At 29.9% G+C, this 26,031-nt stretch overlaps 2 protein-coding genes across 10 annotated transcripts; one reads left to right on the forward strand and one right to left on the reverse strand.

The window, feature by feature from the left end:
- The first annotated feature begins 1,670 nt into the window (after positions 1–1,670).
- LOC143197289 (proton-coupled zinc antiporter SLC30A2) lies at positions 1,671–13,033 on the forward strand. Of its 8 annotated transcripts, none has more exons than XM_076405624.1 (8): positions 1,671–1,927; positions 8,057–8,132; positions 8,189–8,403; positions 9,200–9,310; positions 9,428–9,728; positions 9,790–9,958; positions 12,548–12,788; positions 12,845–13,033. In XM_076405624.1, exons 2-8 carry the CDS (start codon positions 8,101–8,103, stop codon positions 12,982–12,984), a joined length of 1,209 nt encoding a protein of 402 aa, XP_076261739.1. In that variant the 5' UTR covers positions 1,671–1,927; positions 8,057–8,100; the 3' UTR covers positions 12,985–13,033. The 8 variants fall into 8 exon arrangements, with proteins under 8 accessions (XP_076261739.1, XP_076261743.1, XP_076261740.1 ...); XM_076405628.1 differs by having other exon boundaries at positions 1,790–1,927; positions 8,192–8,403; XM_076405625.1 differs by lacking the exon at positions 1,671–1,927 and adding an exon at positions 6,803–6,821.
- A 3,644-nt stretch (positions 13,034–16,677) lies between these two features.
- On the reverse strand, positions 16,678–25,720 carry LOC143197286 (facilitated trehalose transporter Tret1). 2 transcript variants are annotated; one of them, XM_076405614.1, is made up of 4 exons: positions 25,462–25,720; positions 23,910–24,170; positions 21,458–21,571; positions 16,678–18,381 (listed from the first exon to the last, which is right to left on the reverse strand). In XM_076405614.1, the coding sequence occupies exons 1-4, from the start codon at positions 25,582–25,584 to the stop codon at positions 17,122–17,124; spliced, it is 1,758 nt and encodes a 585-aa protein (XP_076261729.1). In that variant the 5' UTR covers positions 25,585–25,720; the 3' UTR covers positions 16,678–17,121. The 2 variants fall into 2 exon arrangements, with proteins under 2 accessions (XP_076261729.1, XP_076261730.1); XM_076405615.1 differs by lacking the exons at positions 23,910–24,170; positions 25,462–25,720 and adding an exon at positions 21,633–21,819.
- Between the last annotated feature and the right edge of the window lie 311 nt (positions 25,721–26,031).

A 26,031-nucleotide genomic window follows, 5' to 3' on the forward strand; every position in this document is an offset into this window, starting at 1 on the left:
ATATCTTTATATCCATAATGTTTCGTATGGCTATAATTTGACTGGAATACGTATTACTTATTAGGAAAACCTAAATTACCTTTTCCCTAACCTAATATTTTAGATAACAGTTGTATTCAATTGTTTTGTTATATATATATATCTACTTCATTAAATTATAAAAAAATACGTATCAGCTGCACCTAATTATAGTTGTATAATAGAACTAATTTTTTCAATGTATCTTTGATAAAAAGTAAGAAGTAGGCTTTTCAATAAGGGCGGTTCGATATCGGAATGAAATGAAACAATCTGTAACATTACTCCAATTTTCAATGACTCCTGAATATGAGGGCTGTATTTAATTTTTAAAAATAAAAAGAAAAAATTTTCATTAAATTTTCATAAAAATGTTAAGTGGGAACCAATTCATCTCATTTCTTCAATAAATATACTTAACTTAAATTGTTTATCCGGATGTCTATTGAGATGTCCGCTTTCCTGTTTTTTTTTCACATATTTCTCTTTTTTATTAATAAGCGTTTATCTGGACTGGATCTACTGTTTAACGTGGGCTCCGAGCCATGGTCCCCGGCATTAAGCCTACCGACTGGTCAGTAACCAACTTAGAGACCATCCCAGAAGACATCCGGTCTTACTCAGCCTGGTTACTGACGTGACTAGGATTGTCTATAAATACATTTATAATTACAATCACAAACATAAAGTACACCCATGCCCTGCAGGAATCGAGCCCTCGACTATAGTGACAGTAGAAGGACCGTCCTGTCGCCTTAACCACTACGCCATCCTGTTCGAATTAAATGTTGTCTACCTCCAAAAAATTTGAAGTTGGCGAAAAGTCGAGTTCTTGTATAAAGCAACTTGACTTTCTCGGCAAACTTTTCTTGCAACGAACACTTATTTAGATAATAAAGTTTTATTATTTGGACGTGCTGCTGACTTGGTGTGATAATTTGGCATCAGTGATTAAATAATAACATATTTTATCCTGTCAATGTCCATTCATCCTAACTGAATAATTCTATACTTGGCTATTCACAGTTTGCGTAACTTATCGTATTCGGTTCTTCGTGATATATTAATTAAACATTTAACAGTTCATTTTTTTCATCGACTTCCATTTTGTTGTTTGTTAGCTAAAATGTCCATAATCCTTTCACCAGGAACTTTCCCAATGTTGTTCGTTATAGTTTCGACAAGTTTTTGATTATAGACCTGTAAAAAGTAATCATAATTCTGGTAACGGAAGTAGTCATTCCACATGTCTACGCAATTAAATAATAACTTCCATTCTTGCTACTACTTACTTGCATGGCTACTGAAATGGCACCTGGAAGGAGTAAATATTAACTATCCATGTGTGACAGTTCTCTATACCACGTTGTAGGATGTATAACTAGTCCAAAATAATATGTTCACAGTTATGTACAATTAAAAAAAAATATTATTGATATATTTTTATAGAAGTATTATGTTAATATTGCTTCTCTTATGTAAAAGTATTCTTTATCATAATTATTTGATCAACAATTGTATAAAATGTTACTTTGACGGGAAATTAAATGTATTTAAAAACATGTATCTTTACTTAGAGATATAGATAGTGAGTCTAGGTAAATATCGCTTCATTATATTCGTAAACTGCGTATATCTATGGAAATATATTTTAGATACAACTTGTACAATTCTTTGGTCGGTTATTACATTTGTGCTAGAAAGAATAGTTCGTTGCATTTTTAGTGTAACATAAGTGTTTTTCTATTTCTTATCATAAATGCCTTGTATTCGATATTGAATAAATAATATTGTTATCTGGTGAATCGGAAATGATTTGAGACAAAAATAGTTCTTGTAAATTTAGTTCATCCTTTCGTTATACATTACAGTGTACATTTTGCTTACGTGGTTATAAAGAAAACTGCAGGTAAGGGATTGTGTCTATTTAACTTTTCTATCTAAAAAATCATACCATGTAGATAAGGTTTGTATGTACTTTTTATACTAAATTTGATCTAATTATTGCTAAGTTTAAATCTGTACATCTGCTTTGTTGCTGATGTGCTAATTATAGTAACATAAATATCAAGTATCAATTTATAGAAATACATGATTATTAATTATGTCAATATATTGTCGATAAGTTACAATTCATACGTATAGACATCTTAACCAAATAATCAAGTTAAATATCAAACTTATTGTTATTTCAGTTATCGGTTATTGGCATGACCTATATTTGAAAATTTCTGAAGACTATTTTTACGAATTTTTATACCATTTTTCCCCATAACTCGAAATAAAAATATGAATATGAGAATATTCTGTAAAATATAAATACTATTATTGATCTCCAATTACCCCAAATTTTGAAATATTTAATTTATCCTTTCTTATATAACGTACTGGATATTTTTAAAAAATTTGATTTTGGTGGACTGATATCTCAAGCTTATGTATAATGACGAATATTAGTGTATGATTATGTCATATTATTACAATACAAAATTGTTGTTTTTGGTTTTTCTAATTATCATATTTCTTAGATATGTAAGTCACGTGTGAGAACAACACGTAAAATGATCTAGAACATGCTAATAGACACTATTTAATCAGTATTTCGGTAGTGTCATTCAGTTCCTATGGTAGCAATTTATGTCAATATTTGAAATTCTTTGTTTTCTACTATTTACTTATTTGGTAATGGAAACATTTAAATTTTGATAACGATTTATTACCTGAAAATGCAACTTTAAATATTAAAATGTTAAATATTTTTATATTTAAAAAAAATACAATAATCATAATTTAATTATAAATAATTAATAATACAAAGGACCTAAAAAATATTAGGTGCTACTCTAATCATATTCTCACTTTAAAAAGGCATCTACTGAGAAAAATTAGTATAAATTGGTATTCTTTTTCTACATATTTTTTCTCCTTTCTCATGAAGATGCCGTGTCTAAAGAACGATGTTAGTTTGGCTTGAAGATAGAAATAATCGATATTAGAAAAACACCTATGTTAACATCGAATCAAAAGTATGTACATAAAAAGAATTACAATCGAATCGATTGAAAAACATCGATGTTTTCGGTAACAAATAAAACTTTTTTTGGACTGGGCCTAAAATTTAACGTGGGATCCGAACCACGGTCCTCAGTATTAAGCCTACAGATTGGCGAGGGACCAACTTTAGAAATCATCCCAGAAGAAATCCGGTCTTACCCAGCCTGGTTACTGGCCTGACTGGGATAATTTTCCTTGTCGGATTTTATATTCTTGCCTAGAACAAACATAAATTTACGACCATGCCCCAGCAGGATTCGACTCGCGGCTATCGCAACAGTAGGAGGACCGTCCTATCGCCTTTACCACTGCCGCCAAGCCGACAGCAACAAATAAGACGGTCTATTATATTTATGAAATGTGTTTATAGTTATTGAAATTACAAAAGTTAAAGAAATAAATTAACATTCACAGTATTTTTTGGGCACACTCTGTAAAAAAAATTAACAGGTGTTATCCCTTTACTCTGTTCCGTTGCTGGTGCAGGTGTTGGTCAGCTTTGCAACCCAAATACTTTTTTTTTGGCCTGGAACCGGGTAGGGGAATCCTGTTACGGATACCTGGTCGGGAAGACCCGCAAGAGTAAGCGAGTTGGACTGGTTATGTGGAGACTGCCTCTGGGCTACCCAATAAACCCCACCCTATCAGCTGATCCAATGACCCTAACTGATACTTCTTACTGTTAGTAACCCAAATACTTAAGAGCTATTTTATTTATATGGGGGTAGGTAGATTCTAGTACTTTCCATAAAAGTAATGGATCTTGTTTTAAATCAGCTACCAAGATTGTAATTCCATAGACGTATTCGTGTCACGTTGACCGGACAAAATGCTTTTCTTTTCGTTAATAAGTTTATAATGATCTTTCCATATATCTACAGCTTGGTCTTCTTCCACTTGTGTTGTAGAATTCTGTGCCAATTGACCATTTTCCATTTGTTCATTCATCTGAATATCTGAAATCAATTCTTTGATACTCCTAATAGCTCGTGGAATTAGGAACAGCCTAATGCATCTTGAAAATGTATATTTTTGAAAGGAGGATCTAAGAGAGTGGCGACAGCCAGGATATAAACATTTTTTGTTGGTAGCAATCGTTTCTTTATTTATTTAATTACGTTATTTCTCTCCCCGATTGTCTGTTTTGGTTAGAAGCCTGTCATTTTTATAGTAAGTAATCTGGTAAGTGGTATAACTTTACTATAGGTTACATGTTTTTTACCACAGACTTCACGTATTTACTTATTTTACTATTACTTATACTTATTTTCATTCGTCGTAAAATCTCACAAACTTCAATTACATTAAGAATGATTGACGTTTCGATATGTTATTCTTATAACATCGATATGTAGATGATACCGATATCAAAACATCGATGTTTAGCTGGAAATTCATTCGATGGATATCGATCATCTCTACTTGAAAAACAAGACTGTGTCTGTTACTCGTTATTGTTGGTGACACTACGTCGTTCAATTTCTTCAATTGATATCTGGGATTTTTGCGCTTGGTACTTTCGTAGTAAATTCATTTTTCATCACTAACCACAATACATCACAAACAACCCCTCTTTTACCTGACAAGCAATAAAGCCGAGATGATGAAATAGTTTAACATGGAATTTTTAGCTAATTCGTGTATCAGTTTCATACCTTTTGGAACTTTCCTGTGGCATTTAAACACCTGAATACAGCGGATTCATCATCTATTAATCTGCCTGAAAGTTCTTTGATAATTTAAGCTGGATTTTGGTCCATAAGTTTTGCAATTAATTGTAATCGAACTTATTTGGCCATAATTGATGAAACCAAAATAAGTAGTAAACAAGTATTACTCTACCTTTCTAAAAGTGATTTTATCTAGAGAAATGTCAAAAGATATCTAACTTAACAGATCGTTTATGTTAATACTTCCCATTTTCGCTAATATACCAAATACATACAAAACTAAATACAATTACTTAAGGTCTGGGAAATCAACGACTAATATACGTTGTCGGTAAAAACGTATGGGTGGGTATTAGTTTTGACGTTTTTTGTGGTGATATTTTAAGTATATTAGGTGTGTAACTGAATTTTTACAGATTATTCAGTAAGTTTATTTCATAGAAAAACAGAAGAACAAAATAAACAAATTATATTTTAAAATCTCCTTATACCGACTAGGGATTATTGATGGGAAAAAATACCGTTCAAGCCAAGCAATGGCTTGAAAAATGTTATAAGGACTCCGCTTCATCAGAAACAACAATGAAACATTGGTTTGCTGACTTAAAACGTGGTCGTAGAGACACCGATGACGCATTCACAAAATTGTTTTGACAAATTGAATAGTATATGAGAATAAGCGAATATGAGAACGCTCTGTTCAGAATGGGTGCCGCGTTTGTTCATTGTTCACCAAAGAACGTGTTGATGATTTTGAGCAGTGTTTGGCCACCTTTAAACGTAACAAATCGGAATTTTTGCCTCGATATGTGACAATGAATGAAACATGGATGCATCACTTCACATCCACCGTATTCGCCGGATTTGACTCCCAGCAACTACTGACTATTCGCAGACCCCAAAAAATACTCACTGGTAAGAAATTTCGCTCGAATGAAGAGGTTATCGCTGAAACTGAGGCCTATTTTGAGGCAAAAGATAAATAGTCCTACAAAAGTGATATTAAAATGTTAGAGTGGCGCTGGAGATGAATAAAGCCCATTTTGAACAAAAAACGCATTTTATTTGTTACTCCCGGGACTTTTCAGCCTCTCTGTTACAATGTGACCAGTTTTTAGGAGTTGATAACAAAGCATCCCATTAAATCTATAAAAACATTCTTTTAGTGGCCGTTCTGCTTTGGCATCGATGTTCTTGATCCCAGGTTGTTTGAGATCTACACTGAGTTTTTTACGTTTGAATTATCTAAACATCTCATTAGTCTTTATAGTTTTCTAGAAAAAATACTTTCGAATTTGTTAGTGAAAGGACTGTCTTCATATGGTGTCCTAGGTTGTGTTCGGTCAGTACATATGGGATTCATCTTCTTTGTTTTTGAATTGTTTTTTGTTGAAAAGCTGCAAAATTTCTTATAATTGTGTTTCTTTTGAATCAGCAGAGTTTCTGAAATTCCGTATCTCCAAACCGCCGAAAGTAAAAAAGGAGCCGGTAAATACTAGTACCGAAATGTTCTAAAATGTTTGCAACAATAATTAAATGTTTCATAAAATAAGTTGTTGAAATTCGTATAGAATACAGTGTCAAATATGTTATTTATTAGTTGCCATCGTAAACACTCCTGTTATGAGAGGATACGTATCTCATGTAAACTTGTTCAGTGTTGCTTGGTTCTTTGAAAACTACAAAAGACTGCGAACTGACTGAAAATCGCGGTAAAAGATAGAAGCAATGCTGAACAATAAATGAATTACTTGTAATTAAAATACGTAATTGAAATACAAATACATATTTTTTATTTGTTATTCAACTATTATTGAAGTCATAAAATAGTGTTTTAGACACCAGTTATGAGAAGTGATCACTTTCTTGGCCATAGAACATTTTTTAAAACTACCACCTGAAATAAATGGAGTCATATTGTCATGGAGTCATAAAATGTGTTGGCTGTCAGAAAACATCACCATCACATCAACATATGAGAGGCAAATAATTCAAAATCTTGCAATTTACGCCTTAGAGACAAATTACAAGTATTATGAAATAATGCCTGGCAGTAACGGAGTGGTACTAGTAAAGAAGGTGATAATTTTATTGTTTTTGCGAATAGGTATAGTGATCAACCATAGACATCAAAATCAGCTTCTTAAACGATAAAAGCAAAAATATTCTAGTTCTTGAACACCAAATAAATATAAAAATGTGTTCGTACAATATAACACAAGTTTGAGCTCAATAAGACCTGCAGAAAGATTTCTTTAGCAGGTTTTATTAATTCCCAGCAGGAGCTTGTTTGTCCGATACATTTAAAAATCTAATGTTCATGTAACGATATTCTTATTTTACTGATTAATCTAACATCTGATTGTATTTTGTATTTTAAATAAAAATAGTTAAAATGTTGTATTTTACGTTTTAAATACACGACTTAAATATGTTTTGTATTTTCAATATTAAATACACGCGAGATAGTTTTTGTGATTTATAATTTAATTAAAGCAAAACATGTATCTTAACTTGCGATTTAAATAATAGAAATAGCTTCGATCAAAATACATAATATGATGCAGGAGTATAGTATATGATCAACATCTTCATGACATGCTAGAGACTATTAACACAACTAGAGCAGATCTTCGAGAAAAGACCAAAAATATATTATTTTCACTAAGACAAAGCCGGATTCAAAAGATCTGGATCATGGCCAGATAGGAATTAATGCCAAAAAATATTGTTATGAAATAATGGTTCGTAAAATGGCCAAAATAAAATGTAGATATTACATATTGTTCGTAAAAATTCATTAATTTGGAAGTAGTTCTTTTAAATATGGAGTAAAATACAATTTATTGTAGTTAACAATATATACATTATTGATTATCAACTAGTTTAAATCAACTGTTAAAAAAATTAAAATTTAATAGTTTTGGCTAACCCTGGTATATTATAATGTATGTATGTCTTCTTTTTTATTAAAGATGTAACAAAATTAAGATAATGAAAAATAATAATTATTGAAGCGATAAAATATGTAGATATAGATTCAGCAGAGATAAATTTAATATAACACTTTTTTGTTATTGAAGAGTTTGGTTAGAAATAGTTGATGTACGTTTCATGTCATAGTTGTTATTAGTGAAATGATAACGTGTTTTGTATTGTAAATGGAAATGAATTAAAAGATAATTTTAGTGTTTTTATAAAATTCTTTTAAACTTATCATTAATAAGCAACAAGCGACGTCTCACTGTAGTTTCGAGTGCATTTCACTGGGGTACAACTAAGATTCTTTTATTTATTTAAGATGTGTATTTTAGGATTAAAGAAAAACGTGTGCTTGGTTAAACAAAATACTGGCAAAATGTATAATAAGGAGGAAAAACGGAATATCACGTATATATTGCACATTACATAGTAAAAGCCTGAAACATCATATTATAACTTTTTAGTAGCATGGCAGGTACAAATAATTATGGGTCTACTGACGATAATTCTAAAGCTGTTATAAATGGTACAACATCGCCAAGAAAAGTTATTTATTGTGTTCACGGTAAACCCAGTGATGGATGTTGTAAAGTATTGGAGGGTGAAATTATTGACGTTGAGCCTAATACGGAAAATATTGTTAGTATAACAAGAGAAAATACTAATACTTCTGATCTAGGTAAGCATAATTATTTTCTTACAGTTTATTTCAATAATTATAGCCCATTACAATAATTAACAGTAATTTTTACAATTATATATTACAAAAATAATTGGTATGTTAAGACGTTTATGTATTTTAATTTTTATAATTTATGTGAATATTAAGTTGCATAATCTAAGGATCTTGATTTTTAAATTTAATAATAGAAATTAAGGGCTAAAATATAATATATTATTGAATTATAATATAGTACTTATTAAAGCTGTTTTTTAGTATCTTTGAATAATATTTCTGGTGGTTTTTATTATTTGGACTATATTAAAAAAGGAGAAAATAATAATTTCGGTACTTTATTGTCAAAGAAATTTTAGAATTAAATGTTCTGGAGCAGTATACTTATTAAGGTCTTAATTAAAAGAAAATTTGAATAGAACATATGCATTTTCTGTTGCATATATATTATACGTAGAAGTTGTAACCTTTTTATTGTTAGCATAAAACTATTAAGGAAAAACATTATTTCTTTATAAAGAAAAATAATAATTATAGCTGGACATTGTTGAACATTTTGGACTGTCATTAAACAAAAACGACTTCCTTAATGTTCTTTAAATAAAATATGTATGTTTTATTAATCACTAATTCTCATCAGTTATAATTATGTTAGTGTGTGAAAATGTTGCAAAGAAAATGTTAATATAATATTATTAGTGTCGTATAATAACATAGAAAATGTTAACACAACCTAACACATGTAAAACAAAGGTATGATTATGGCTATGTAGATATTTTTATGGCTTTTTATTTTTAGTGAATAAACATTGTCATAGATCCGCTGCACCGGGCATAGACCGAAATGCCAGAAGAAAACTCATTATTGCTAGTATATTATGCGTTATATTTATGGTAGCTGAAATAATTGGTAAGAGTTATATTATTTTGATTAATTTGTAAAAATAATTCTATTTAAATAATTTACATTATTGCTAATTACAAGTTCGAATAATGTCTATGACCATTTCTTTTATTAAATTTTAAGGTGGCTATTTATCAAATAGCTTGGCCATAGCATCAGATGCTGCTCATTTATTGACTGATTTTGCCAGTTTTATGATCTCCCTGTTTTCGTTATATATGGCGAACCGTCCTAAGACAAAGCAAATGTCTTTCGGATATTATAGAGCAGAAGTCATTGGGGCTATGACATCTGTGTTGTTAATTTGGGTTGTAACTGGTATATTAGTGTACATGGCTGTACAAAGGATTATTTATGAAGATTTTGAGATTGATGCAATTGTCATGCTCATTACTTCAGGAATTGGAGTTATAGTTAACATTATGTGAGTAATATGTTCAGCATTTATAAATATTTATGATACATTATTGCGATTTCATTTTTAGTATGGGTTGTTCACTACATCATGGACATGGACATTCGCACGATTCTAGTCATGGCACTAAAGGTAAAAAACAAGAGAATATTAATGTAAGAGCAGCTTTCATACATGTCCTTGGCGATTTCCTACAGAGCTTTGGTGTATTAATGGCTGCTATAGCAATTTATTTTAAGGTAAAATATATAGGTTATGTTAAATTTAATTGACAGTTTCTACGATTATTAATTAATATAAAAGTAGAAAGGTTTTTTTAAAAATTTAACGTTTTGTTTTGAAAACTATATATAGTCACTTCTCTTACCTATATTTCTGGTAGTATTTGATGTTTGAGACGATGAAACAATCGACACAAATAATTTATTGATAACCTGAACTGCAACATATCATTATTTTGAGAATGGAAAAGATATATAATTATGTTTGTTGCTAAATGGAAATTTAATTTAATGTAACAAATTCCCATTAAAATATTTCTTATTTTATTTCAAAACTTTGCTCGAGAGCTACTTACTCGGTTTTGGAGAGTTAAATTTTCACCATAATTTGCTAAAACACTTTTAGCTTCCCTTATATTTTATTGATGACCTGTACTGCAACAGATCATTATTTTCAGAATGGAAAAGATATATAAATATGTTTGTTGCTAAATGGAAATTTAAACTAACAAATTCCAGGATACCATATCTAATATATATATTTATATATATTAGATCACCAGTTATTTATATATCATTTTATCATCAGTTCTAAAAGGTCGAATATATTTCCTTAAGGATTTTTTTGAATTAAATAGAAAAAATTGTTCTGTGGAATAATAACTTTGGAAATAAGAAAAAATAGGAAGTAGTAGGAACACTAAGGGGCTGTTGATTTAGTCCTCTATGGTTTTGTATTTAATTGGGCGATATCTGCTTCAACAAAATAAGAATAAAGCTTATTGATGAAGCTTGGACATAAATATCGCCAAAGAAATGAACATTGTCGGAAACGGAAATAAATAAACCGATTTTCAGTTCTAAATCATTTTATTTTTCAATATAATTTCCTCAATTTCATTCAAAGTTTGTCCAATTAATAGAAAAGTGATTTATTCTGTAAACTAGTTATTGTTTTATCACTTTTGCATTCCAAAAACGTATGCAAACTGTTTTGGCTCTTAAACACCACTCCTTATGTTAATTTTAATTCAGGATCATAGCCATAAGGTTCATCTATATCGATAAAACAATGAACAGAATATTTCATATAACATTTAGTAGAAATTTATTTCAATTTGAATGTATTTTTATTCCATTGTTAGCAGATACCATTTCGGTATAAATTTCCTTTAAACCTTTCTTGACAAAGAATTTAATCACTGTATGATGTTCCATTTTTTCCATTATTAACAATGTACTGCCACACCAACTTTAAATGGCCTCTAGACAAATATCGCCATTTAAATCTTATCAAACCTAAGAATATATACATTTTTGGCAAAATTAGTTTTTTTTTATTCAACATAATTCCTTTCAAGGGTGATACACTGATTATAGCGACCCTCCAACTTTTCGATATTATTTTTGTAGTACGATTTGTCTTTTGCTTCAAAATAGGCTTCAGTTTCAGCGATCACCTTTTCATTCGACGAAAATTTCTTCCCAGAGAGCATTCTTTTGAGATCTGAGAACAGGAAATAGTCGCTGGGGGCCGGATCTGGGGAATACGGTGAACGAGGAAGCAATTCGAATCTCAATTCATAAATTTTTGCCATTGTTTTCACTGACTTGTGACACGGTGCATTGTCTTCAGTGTCAAGCAGCACTTCCTTTTTCTTCAAATGCGGCCGTTTTTCCGCGATTTCGTCCTTCAAACGGTCAAATAACGCTATGTAATAGTCGCTGTTGATGGTCTTTCCTTTTTTAAGGCAGTCAATGAAAATTATTCCATGCGCATCCCAAAATACAGACGCCATAACCTTGCCAGCGGACTGTTGCGTTTTACCACGCTTTGGAGCGGGTTCATCGTATGCGGTCCACTTGGATGACTGTCGATTGGACTTCGGAGTGAAATAATAGAGCCATGTGTCATCCATTGTTACATATCGATGCAAAAGCACGGGATTATTACGCTTGATCATCTTCAAACACTGCTCTGAATCATCAACTCGTCGTTGTTTTTGGTCAAAGGTGAGCTCGCGCGGCACCCACTTTGCACAGAGCTTTCTCATATCCAAATAATCGTGAATGATATGATGTACGCGTTCAGTTGATATCCTTAAAGTATCTGCTATTTCATTTAATTTCAATTTACGGTCATTCAAAATCATTTTGTGGATTTTTAAAATGTTTTCGTCGGCAACAACCTCTTTTTGGCGTCCGCTGCGTGCACTGTCTTCGATACTCATTTCACCACGTCTAAACTTAGCATATCAATCCTTGATGGTTGATTTCCCTGGGACAGTGTCCGAAAAAAAAAGTTTTTGCTTCAACTGTATTTTTCCTTTCAAAAAGCAATATTTTATCAACAGGTGAAATTTATTTTTATCCATTTTTTTCACAATAAAAAAATTGTTTCAGTCAAAATACTATAATTCACAAACTAATGATCCAAACTGTCAAATTTATACACGCATCTTTTGAGATTTAGGGCTAACTAAAAAACATACCGAGTGTCAGACCGGGGACTTTTCAATTGTCCTGTTAAACGTTAATTTTATTAAAAAAAAACTATTAGTAAAAACTCTTCTCAAATTAATTAAACCTGTCTAATTTGTTTTTTAGCCTGAATGGGTTATGGTAGATCCCATAATGACGTTCATATTCTCAGTTTTTGTTTTAATAACGACATTTGCCATTATCAAAGATACTCTCTTAGTGTTGATGGAGGCATTGCCTAAAGGTATTGATTTCGAAGATGTCATGAATATTCTATTGTCAATAGAGGGTGTGAAGAAAGTACACAACTTACGTATATGGGCCTTAAGTCTCGATAAGATTGCAATGTCAGCTCACGTTGCTATTAGTAAGTATATATTTTATTTTTTCTTTTCAAAATCTCTAAATCTATTCTCTTTGAAGGTTCCGATACAAATCCACAAAATGTTCTGGTTGTCGCAACGAAAAATATTCACGATAAATTTAACTTTTTCGAGATGACACTGCAAATAGAGGAATTTGAAGACATAATGGAGGACTGCAAACAATGCCAGAATCCTTAAGTTTTATGTTTTATTTATTTTATTATAGAAATAAAATTTCTTTTAAAAATTTAGTGTATTTAATTTGATGATGCCAAAATGACGCAAAATTTATTAGTAGTTGATCAACAGGTCACACACATTTGAAGTATTATTACACTATATAGTTTCTTGTTAGTTTAATGATATTATTGGTTATGTTTAGATGTTTCCTGTAGAGTGACACATATATCTGTGATATTGAAACTTTAAAATCGCCAATCAAGTCATATATATGAAGACAAAGGCTGATCAATCAAGATTTTCAAGATATTACAATCGATAAATGAGAAAATAAAGATATTTCCTAGACAACCAGTTTAACTTCATTACCTTGTTGGTAAATTTACTGAATCTGAATTTACCTGAATCTGAAACTGTATTGATATAGTGTATCAAGTTACGTTATTGTATATGATGCCATATATTGTAAATGCCTCAAAACTAACTTGTATTTCTAGAAAACATGAGAATAAAATAGTCTGTAAGCACAAGCTCACGGAATTATATCAACGCAGATTTTGCATCTATTGTCTAGGAGAAACAAAAAATACATAAGCGTTTATTACTGCCCTGTCTGCAGTAAATATAGATAGCTAGCATACCATACCACTTTAACTTGAAAATATACGGAGCATACATTCATTTTGAGAGATTTTGTTATAAATTCAACGGTATTGTAATAATAGTGTGTATTGTATATTGTTATTTCTCAAAATATTGCCTATAGTAGATCTCTATTAACTATTTGGTTGTAAATGCAGGAAACTATGGACCAACAAAAAAAAAACGAAAGAAAAGAGCCAATCTTACGAGGCTAGGAAAATTATCAGGAAAAGGTATAAACGCGGTAGATGAAAAAAAATAATGAAAGGCTAGAGAAATTTGAGTGAGTTTGTAATTGAGGAAGATATGCGAGTTGTATCAGTATATTTTTAAAAGAAATACATTTACAAAGGAACACGGGTAGTACCGAACGGCAAGCGATAACTTGAAATGTGTGAACTTATTTGTTATACCGTATTATACTTAATCGACGGAAAATAATATATAACCTATATAAGAATCTACTAGAGTGCAGATACAGACAGCGATTATCTATTAGTGAGAGTAAATTTAAAGTATAAATAATCATGCAAAACCACTGCATATAAGAGGATCAGTAGATACAAAGTAAAAAAAGAACGAGGAGGTAATATTGAGGACAAATGGAACACATTTGAATAAACGAGCTAATTGTTACAAACTGTTTAAAAAAGGAGGCAAGGATTGAAAAAGTGAATCAAAGTAAATTAGAAAATAGTGTGCTAGAAAAGTGAAAACAATTTGCAGAATAAAGAAATTAAAGTACATGGAAAAGTAAATGAAAATAAGGTAGAATAATATTAAGAAAAACAAGTGACAAATTTCATTCGACAGATAAAACAAGTAAGGACGATTGACCAGAAGTGATTGGTATTTTTGAAAAATAAACAAAGATTGAAAAAATTCAAAATTCAGCGGTGGGTGCACATCTTGTTTGTGCTCAGTTCAGCATCTTGAAGATTTATTTATGGAGAAATAAGAAAATTATGCATTAGAAAACTTATCTGAAAGAAGTAGAAACAGATAGAATGGGGCATCACTAATTGTTAAAAAAACACAGGTGGTCATAGATATCTTCAAGAATAATTAATCACTTAGAGAAAATATAGTGACAGTTGAAATATTAAGGTTTGCAGAGATGAAACTGGAGCGTAACTGTGTACAATTACAGAATAAGTATGGAAGAATACCAAATATATATATATATATATATATATATATATATATATATATATATATATATATTCTCTTTTGAATTCACTCAGTTAATCGTTTTCAATCGTTAATTAGTTATTATTTTTTGATTAATCAACTTCCTTATCAAGTAGACTAAGCCTAATCTGATTGACGAATCGATACTAACTCCGCAGTTATTCGAAACATTTTTTAACAGAGTTAAGGTCATTAGAGGGGGGCCCGCACGTTTGGAAAATGGCTGAAACTATCATGATCCCAAAACCTGGAAAATCACTAAATTAAATAAAAGCCTATGGTATATGAAAAACTCCTGTTGGAAAGAATAAAACTAATTATAGAGAGAAAAACCTAATACCTACACATCAGTTTGGGTTTGTTAACACACCATAGGTAATGTATAACAAGGTGCGTAGATTAACAGATGTGATTGCAGAAGCCTATGGAGGTAGAAAAGGTACGTTCAGCTATATTCTTAGATGTAGCATAAGCCTTCGATAAGGTGACGATATGACGACCTATCATATTAAATTATATCATATATATTAAAATCATACATTACAGCCAGAATGTTTAGAGTCAAACAAGAGGAGGCCTACTCTACAATAAAAGAAACTGAAGCAAGTGTATCACAAGGGAGGGCATTGGGTTCAATTCTTTACCTACTCTACTCTACATGTGATATACCATATACATTTGCTGGTGATACTGCGATCCTTGCTGTTGAAAATAATAGCGAAGGAGCCACACGAAAATAACAACAAGCAAGTGACATATAAATATAAATAAGTGAACCCCTAACCTGGAAAATAAAAATTATCGAAAGTAAACCTGTGCATATACAGTTCACGTACAATCGTATCGTACACGCACCAATAACAATAAATAATACTATCATTCTATATAGTAACAAGGCTAAGTATCTCGAATGAATCTTAATACAAAACTTCGCTGGAAGGAACACATAAAATAGAAAAGGAAAGAACTGAAGTTCAAATATAGGAAAATGTATTAGTTAATAGGAAGAAAATCACAATTATCAGTACATAATAAATTGCTATTATACAAGCAAGTATTGAATCCTATATGGACGTATGGAATTTAAGGAGACGTAAGGAGAGATTCCTTTCTCATGTCTATATCGAAATAACACAACTCTTGGATGTCACCAGAATAGGACACAGGCTCAAAATTATCAAACGATTTAATCTTATTTAGTGTAGTGAGATGCATTTAATAGGAAAACAGTAAAGTTAATACGAAAACATTATTACATCAGATACTAATATATGGCCGATGGGTCCTTCTAGATATATACCTAGATTTAAATTATTGTAAAGATACATTGTAGGTTAGTCGGCAAAGGCTAGCAACAACGATTAGTAAACTAAAATAATAGGTGGGCACTAGTCCGGGCACAAATATCGTACTTTAGGGTATAAGGCTACTAATGTCGGTCTGAAGTCGATGTGAACTAACTTAGACTACCGGAATTTGGACAGAGGATTCAAGTCGAAAACTATTGGAATTTGAAGTCACCTACTTTTTTCTGTTAAAATAAAATAGTTTTAAAGTAACATAGGTTTAAAATGTAGGTAGGTTTGTTAGGTTTATTAGGTATAGGTATAAAAGGTTTTGTTTTTAAAATATTTATTATTTTATATTAATTTATTTCCTTATTATTTCTTGTTCGTCAAATCAAATGTTAACAATCAATATTTTATACAAAATCAGCTCTAATAGTTAATTATAAAATAGTTAAAATAGTTAATTGTCAGTCAGGTTGTTCCAGCCAATAAAACATACAAACGATTGGTGTAACTAAAATTCATGTACAAAATATATTTTCGGACACTTATTGCTTCTTGTTACAAATGAATTTAATAAAACTACTTCTTAAGAAACTGGAAGTATATTTAATTACATCGGTAACTATTTATCAAAATAGTCAATTACAAAACATCAGATTTAATAAAACAAATACTATATTAAATTTTCCTAACTACAAACATTACAAATGTCAATAGTTAACAAGTAACATTTATATTATTCATAGAATATGTCTACATATTTCCTATTAAACTGATGGCAATACAATTTGGGATTTATATCCCTAGAGAAGTGGAAATTTTATACCAGTATAGTAAGTTGAGTATCAATTATATATAGATTTAAAACAATTTTATAATACTCCAGATATACAATATAGAGATCTAATATTAACATATATATATATACTATAAAAATATATTCATACAATAAATAGTTCTGTTTATATATTACACAATGTATTGCTAAAAAACTATGATATCACTAATACAGCTGAGATTAACGTACAGTTTAAAAACTAGATGGCATTGGTTTAAGGTTTGCTACGGAACTCATTCGTCTCACTTTAATACCTGCTAACTTTCTTTCGATATCTGCCAAACTTTGACCCCTTGTTTCTGGTACAAAGAATATCGTGAAAAGTAGCGCTAGGAACACGATTCCACCGAATATCCAGAATGTAAAATGAAATCCGATGACTTCGGCTAATAGTAGGAATATTTTTGTAACTATAAAAGTACAAGTCCAGTTGAAAGCAGTTGCCACTGAAGCTGCCGGGCCTCTAATTTTAGCTGGTAGTATTTCTCCCATCATTAGCCATGGTATTGGACCAAAGCCAAGTGAAAATCCTAAGACGTATACAACGAAACTGATCAGAGGCAAGTATCCCAAAAATGTAACATCAGTTTTACTAACATCTTTAACGAAAAAGTAAGCACCTAATATACCCAGTGATACAACCATAGATACCGCTGATATATACAGTAAAATTTTTCTACCAAGTTTATCGATTAATAGAGCAGCAATGAAAGTGGACACAAAATTAACGACACCCACTATAGTAGTACAAATGGATTCGTTTAATGTTGATCCAGACTCTTGGAAAATTTTGGTTGTGTAAAATATGACGGCATTAATTCCGCTCCATTGCTGAAAAGCCATCAGGCCTAATACGATGCCCATTAATTTGAGATTGTTCATTGAAAATAAAATTTTTAAACTAGCGGTTTCCTTGTCGGATTCTTCTTGGCTTTTCTTCAGTTCTTGGAATTCTTTTTCGATATTAGTGTTAGCTCCGCGCAGCCATTGTAAAGCTTCTTGAGTCTCTTCTTCTTTATCTTTGGATATTAAGTATCTAGGGGTTTCTCTGATTATCCAGAAAACTATCACAAAAGGTATAGATAGAATAACGCCCACTAAAGCCAGTGCTCGCCATTCATAAAAGGTACCAAATAAGTAGCACAATAAGATACCAATGTTACCAAAAGCTGTGGGCAACAGTCCAAGGGTACCTCTTACTTCTGGTTGTATAGTCTCTGCTAAGTACACTGGAAGTGTTAGCGACAGAACACCAACACTCAAGCCGGCAAGAACGCGACTTATATACATATATATATAATTTTGGGCAAAAAAGTTTATAAGGAAAGCAACTAAAAATAATAGGTCTGTGCTTAATATTGTCCATTTTCTTCCTAAATTCTCTATTAAGGTGCCTCCTAATACACCACCAGCTAAAGCCCCCAATGGCATTAAACTAGTTATCCATGTCACCTGAAAAAAAAACAAACATGTCAAAAATGATTTTTCATAATTTTATCGATACATTACGTGCATTAAAATGTAATAGAGCGTTTATAGATCCTCATTATTTATAGACAAACATAATTATACGTATCTTTTATATTCTTGAATGTTTTTTTCAGATTGACAAAAAATAAAAACAATTCAAAAACTAGTTAATTGGGTTAGTAGTTTGTGATAAAAAATAAATTTATTAAAGAAGAACATAAATGTATATTAATAAAATCCTTATCTGTGCACTTTATGTTATTATAAATACGTTTATAAGCTTGCTTTTCTGATATCGTAAATATAATATTATATACTGTCATCAATGGGAATAATTTTGGTATGTTATAGTAGGAACAGATGGCGTAATTTACGCTATATCGCTTCGGACATTTTTTAATTACATTCATGTCAAAGTTTTCTCGTTAAGCTTTATTTTTTGCTAAGATTTTACTAATGCATAAGAAACGCATTTTTTGCTCAACACTTTATTTTTCCTATTTCCGTCATATATCTGACATAATCAAAATAAACAAATATGCTGTTGAACTATTAGAAATAATTGTTTCCATATAACAAGGATGACAAAAATGCCTTAGCTAACTGAAAAATTGGAAGTCGACAAAGTCTGAGAAATTAGAGTCTAAAATAGACTTTATAGAAGAAGAAACTGAGAAAAGTCATTTTACAACTTATTTACGATAACTTAAATGAAAACCTACTTTTATTTTTATTAGCAGACTCAAATATAAGGTTACTATTAAACTGATTAAAACTTATGTGGTCAGTATTATTGACACAATTTAATAATTTTACTAAATCGCAATAATAATTTTTAAATATAATAATAGTAATTTTAAATCCTCCATAATTAATCGTCAGTTTATAATAATTTAGCTTATTTAAGAGATTTGGATAAATTTATATTACATTTATATTTTAATAATTGTTGCTTAATAATCAAATAAAAAACTATTTGTTAAATATTGGAATTAAATTACTTGTACATTTTACATAAAATATAGAAACAATTAGATTCATAATGGAATAATTTGAAGTGAATAACATTTATATTTTTATTAATATTTTGGATAAATCTATGTTACATTTATGTTTTAATAATTGTTGCTTAATAATCGAATCAAAAACTACTAGTTAAATGTTAAAATAAATTAAATTACTTGTACATTTTACACAAAATATAGAAACAATTAGATTCATTATGGATTAATTTGAAGTCAATAACATTTACCCATTGATTGTGAATCATTTTCTTTCACTAGGACCATTATACTTTATTAAAATTTGATACGACAGAAAGTTAATTTTCTTTAATTCATAAGGTCTCTCTATTGACGCGATTCCCAAGGTCATTTAAATTACGTCGCCCAGTTCTTTAATTGTTAAATACAAACTTTAAACAACACAAAACTTACTTTGAGTATTACAATGGCCATATTACTAAGAGATATATTTAAATGGTGTCAACATAGTTAACACAATATTTTTAATATGTGCTTGTACGATTATATTTTTTTATGGCATGGTTTGCTGCTGTATAATATTTTATAGTTGATATTTTTGGAAGCTTACAGGGAAATCTTACCCAAAAATAATAACATTGAAATCGTTTTCTATTTATATAATATTCTTAATTTTAAGTGTTAAATACGAGTAATAGATGATATAAACATATTTCTAAATAATTTCGTGTCTTAATATTATAATTGTTACTAGTTAATAAAGTTTTATCAAACGCCGATAATAACAAACGTAAACGTATTTATTTTTGTATGGAAAAGTAAACGTAATATACAATTTCCAAATATTTGACTTTTGATTTGCTATAAGCCATTAGGATAAACACTTCTTCAGATGTATAAAAACATTAAATATGATTTAAGTGAATAATAACGATAAGACGATGCATTTTAATCAACTAAATAGAACCGTTTACGACATAAACAACTTGCGTACAATAACATAGAAATGAAAACGGTTTTCACGATAATTTTCAAACCTATTGTATCATTTTAAAACACAATGGAATGATAATAAACATAAATCACCGTCTTCAGTTCATAAGATTTAACTTTTTTTGTAAAATTCGGGTTTTGATCATAAATTTAAATTTGGCATATCAACTAAATCTTTTTGGAAACGAAATATGTCACACGGATATTTTCAATGAGAAATTCTATCTAATTCATTATTTAAGAACGTGATTTCTCTAAGGTTAACATTTAGTGCGATTGGAATGCATACATATTAAAATATACTTGAAATATCAATAGTCAACTTGAGGAATAATTAAAATATCGGCTTCCTTGAGTTAAAATTTGGTCTTAGCTTAGTCACAATACGTTTATAATACAGGGTACAGAAAATAGATACAATAATTTTATAAAATATGAGCCGTACTGTTAATAATAATATACAGATACAGATTAGCGTTATGTTTGCACTGTATGTTTATATATTGGTAAATTCATAGATAGATGATGTTAATTAATAAATATAAAAAATATTTTATCTGCACGAGTTGAAATTGTGCATTAAGGAGATACGATGTTTATATTATTTAAATTGGCTAGTACCCATCTTCATAATACTGGGTGTTATAACCTAATTTTATTTTGTTATAACAAAATTAAATAATAAACTAAGTTATATTACTTTTATTGTTTTTATTATTTTTTGATTAAAGTATTCATAAAAATATAATAATGTTAATGCCAGATAATTTTATTGGAAGGTAATTAAAATTATTAAAAAATTTCAGAAATCTTTAACCATATGATATATTTTGAACTTCAATATACACGTGTATGACTTAAAACATAATTTTGCCAATTGGCCAACAATAGGCTTGACATTATTGAACAGTCAGTGATATGTGTGAGTTATATTAATAGATAGTTCAATATTAAACAAAACGAAATAAGGAAACTGATTAGTTTAATAAAATTTCTAGATTAATGGTGTTAATCTAAAACATGCACAGGCCCAAATAAAAATTTCCTGACTGTATACTTGTTAAAATATGGTTGATTCTTACCTTAGAATATTCTAGTTGGAAATCCCTTTCCAGAGAAATAGATGCTGGTGAAGTATACGCCGAACAGTATCCGATTATCATTGACACCCATGATACAGCTATAGCCGTTATAAGCTGCAAGAGAAACAAGAAATAAGGTTTTGGTAACTGGAGATTAAGACGGTTTATTGCAGACCTGCGACCAAGTGCATTTAGGCTTGGGTTCAGTATCCGGTAATGAGAATGTAACATGTGTATCAGCGCGCACTAACACTCTCATTGTTCTTAACTTTAAACGAAATGATGTTTATTTAAACACTACTGGATCAATTATCCCGACGTTTTGTTCAATCAACTTGCCCAACTAGCGTTTTTATAATGATTCCCACTCTATATTCTGTACCGTAATATATTTGAAACACGTTGTTATTTTGTCCTTATTGTTCATTAAATGTATTTAATACTATTTATGTGAGACCTTTATTATTTTGTTGTCGATGTTGCCCGTCCATTTATTTAATTAATATTCACATCGTTCATTCGCTGAAATCAATTGCGATTGTGCGAACTGCTTTTAGTCTTTACTTCAACCACCCCGGAAATATTTTTAGTCCTATTTGTTTCTCTAGTGGTGACGCAGTATTTATAAGGGATAATTAAAGTATGTTTTTTTACCCTCTCAGTTATGTAATAGATATAGTGTTTACTTTTTGAATTCTTTCTATTGTTTTCAATAAAATAGTTCATTTGTATAACTTTATAATATACTACGTGGCAGTACAGTACTTTTCATACGGAGTAAGTTAAAATTAATGAAAATATATATGAAGTATATATGCGGAGTGGCACAACTGTTAATAGAATAAACTGTTATCTTTTATTGTATAAGTAAAGGTTGACACCACAATAACATTTACAAAATTTCTGTGTCTTATCAATTTTATACAGTACTTGATTGTTATGCAATTTTTTGAAATTTTGATTAACCCGTTATGCAAACAAGCAGAATCCTCGTATTTAGAGTGAAAAAAATCTTTAAAAAATTGGCCACAGGCTCTTATTTTATAAATAATTTGATTTATTTTTATTTCAATTGATAATTTTATTGCTCGAAAATTAACTCTTTACATCTATTTTAATTCTTTAGATGATTATTCAAAATATGTATCTACACTGTACTAATCAATTGGTTACTTTAATAATTATTGGGTGCTTGTATGTATTTTGATCAGCAATATCTATTAGAGTAATGCAATGGATCATGTATATAATTGATACTTTAGTTGCTTAAATTGAATAAATCTGTTTTGAAAGTCCATCAAATACTTTTAGAGAGCTATGAGGATACTGCTGCATCATATCCCAATTATCAGTCTTGGTTCCAACTATTTAAAAGTGACGGGATCAAGAAAGTTAGAAGCCAATGAATTGGAAGTTCGGATGAAAATCCAGGTAAAACTGTTAAAGGACGAGCAGTTTAGCATTTTAGAATCAACTATTTCCAGGCGTTTGACTGAAAAAAAGCTTTTACATTGAAAATGTAATTTTCAACCGTTTTAACATTGCGGTTTCATTGCTTGCTATGTAAAAATAGAGATTTTTATGTGATTGTGCAGAAATCATAAGAATTAGTTCAAGAGAACCATCGTCATCGTCACGAAGCAGAGTACTCATGGCCATAAAGGTGTAGTGTATTACGAGCTGCCCAAAACCCAATGAAACTGTTACTCTAGATGTTTACTGGCGACATTTGACAAATTAATCGACGTATTGTTGCAAAAAATACCAGCAATAATTAGTAAAACACCTCTTGCGCGACAACGCTCGGACATACGTTTCAAAAGTTGTGAAGAATACGCTATTGCAGTTGGAATGGGAAGTTCTGTTGCTGTCAGCGTACTCACCAGATGTGGCTCTTTCTGATTATGACTTGTTCAGATCGATGTAGCAATGCTTGGCTGGCCCACTGTTTCGAAACATTGGAAACATTGAAGTGTTAAAATGGGTCGACAAGGGTCAAATCAAAATTGTAACGTCATATATATATATATATATATATATATATATATATATATATATATATATATATATATATATATATATATATATATCCCGCTAAATGTCTTTTTAAAATGAAAACTAAATCAGAGTACATACAAGCAACTAGTATAAATTATAATAATCGTAATTATAAATATATATTATAGTAAAATTATAATAAATAAATTAATAAAACTATAATAATTAAAATAATAAATTATAATAATACAAATATAGAATTAGTAATAATAAATTCACAATTCACTGATAAAAAATTACAAATCCCTTAAATACTGATATTGATCATTTTGAGTGAAACTTTTGCTAGATAAATGAATTTTGGAAAATTTTTTTTGGAGAATGAATAATCCGCATTTTGATCCACTAGTTAGATAAATTTTAAATATGATTGATAGTAGTTTGATGCACTTACCTGTGTTTTTATTTGTCGTAACGGTACTTTTTGTCGTGTAGGCACTTCAACCACCACGTGCCCATCGTTAGTTTTCTCCCTTAACTGTAATGGTTCTATTTCAGGTATTGTCATCTTTAGATTTTCTTCCAAGTTCATTCTGTGAAATTTGTAGATCGTTGAGTTTGACTGCAAATCGGCAAGTGATGATAGATTCGTTGCCGTAGTGCAAGTAGAAATAGACGGGCTTTCTTGGACATGGAGTCTTTGATGTTGTCCATTCTGTAAACAAACAGTATTGATAATTTAATGACCTAAGGTTAAATAATGAAAATTCTCAATAATAGACCATAAAGCTTGTCAGTTTCGTGGAGATAAGAAGATTATGCGTCAGTAATGAGGCCATTTTAAAGAATTTTTCTCAAGCTAAGTTCTTTTTTTAATTAAATTGACTTTATCTAGTTAAGGCTATACTACCATGACCAAACCAACATCAGCAATACAAGAATTTTATTGTTCAATGATAAAAAATAGAAAACTTCCGCTGTCTTCAGTTCTATTATTACAAATTTCAATTGATGCCGGTTCATACGTTTCAAACAATTAGTTTTGTTTTTTTTTGGCTGGTTATTCAAAATCTCTACCCACCGTGTACTAATTAAATGCATGCTTAATTTTATTTAATTACTTTAAAACACTTCCGTTGAACAACTATATATTACAAATAAAAACACAACATTTTATAGGCGCGATGTAAAATCTGTAGCTGCAAAGGTCATCTGGTTTTTAAAATTGTAAAGACTATATAAATCAGTGTTTTTAACGTCCCTGTATTATAACCGAATTTCAAGCTCATTTAAATCTGTTTTCCCTGTACTGATATTTATATGATAGCAAATTTACGATTATTTTCAAATACAGCTTGCATCATATCTATAACAGACTATACGTATACAAAACACCTTATCAGGTAACATTTCTGATTAACTATTTTATTTGTATGGGAAAGTGCGTAATAGGAAATATTTTTATAATACATTGTTTTACCAAATTAGAATACGGTAAAATAAATTGCATGAAAAGAATATAAACAAGTATAAAATAACCTATATGAGTTTGAAATATCACCTGTATTATAATATTTTGGTATGTGTTTTCAATAAAATCACACAAAACAATGAACAATAACAAATAAATACACAATGTTTTACGATACCTTCTATTAAATGTTCCACTTAAATGGTTAAGGGTGATTTTATTAAGGGTTAAATTTATTTTATAGGAAAATAGATAACCCAAAATACACGTCTATATTATTTGTAGTCGAGCACCTTCACCTGATTGTAGTACAAAGGTAATATACATAACGGACGGCCTTTTTAACATAAATTTTAACATTCACTAAATATTTATAAGCTAATCATTAGAAAAAAAAAATATTATAATTTTTAAATAATTTAATGGGCCTCATTATTTATATCACAAAAAGAACTATACATGGTTTCATAAAATTAATTTAAACTCATTTGCAAATTAAAAGGAAAAAATGTTAAATAAAATATGGTTTAATTACCCAATTCCTGGGGCCCCATTGATCTAAAAATATTGTTGCCCATCCTGGATGATTTACTTTATGTCTGCTATTTGACTGAACACCGTAATATATTTTACTTGTGTTATTATCAGATCTTCTCATAATCACTGTTTGCTCATAAAAAAAACACGATCAAACAATAAGATAAACACTTCGTTTTCAACAACCGCAACTAGATGGAACGAGATGCTTTCTTGTCGTAGGTACAGATTCGAATGAACTGAATTTGTATGTCTTGCTTAGTTTATTGTAGACTACCTGTCCCCTACTACCATTACTACCTATGTGAATCACTTTCATTGAAGACATTTCAATATTTTTCTTGAAATTAATTACATATTTTTGTCAACTGTATTTTTAACAGGGTACATATATTAGAAATGATTAAATTATAAGCCTGATTTCGGAATTTATCTCAAAATTTACGTATTTACATATAGAATTACTTTCATTCGCGAACATTCTTGCGTCTCTATTGAACACATTTACGGATATTTTTACAGATTATTTATTTATTGATATATTTTTTTCACTCGTTTTATTAATAAT

Source organism: Rhynchophorus ferrugineus, unplaced genomic scaffold (genome assembly GCF_030347505.1).
Source record: "Rhynchophorus ferrugineus isolate W39M unplaced genomic scaffold, kcgeb_rfMv2 rfM5, whole genome shotgun sequence".
Taxonomy (NCBI): domain Eukaryota; kingdom Metazoa; phylum Arthropoda; class Insecta; order Coleoptera; family Curculionidae; genus Rhynchophorus; species Rhynchophorus ferrugineus.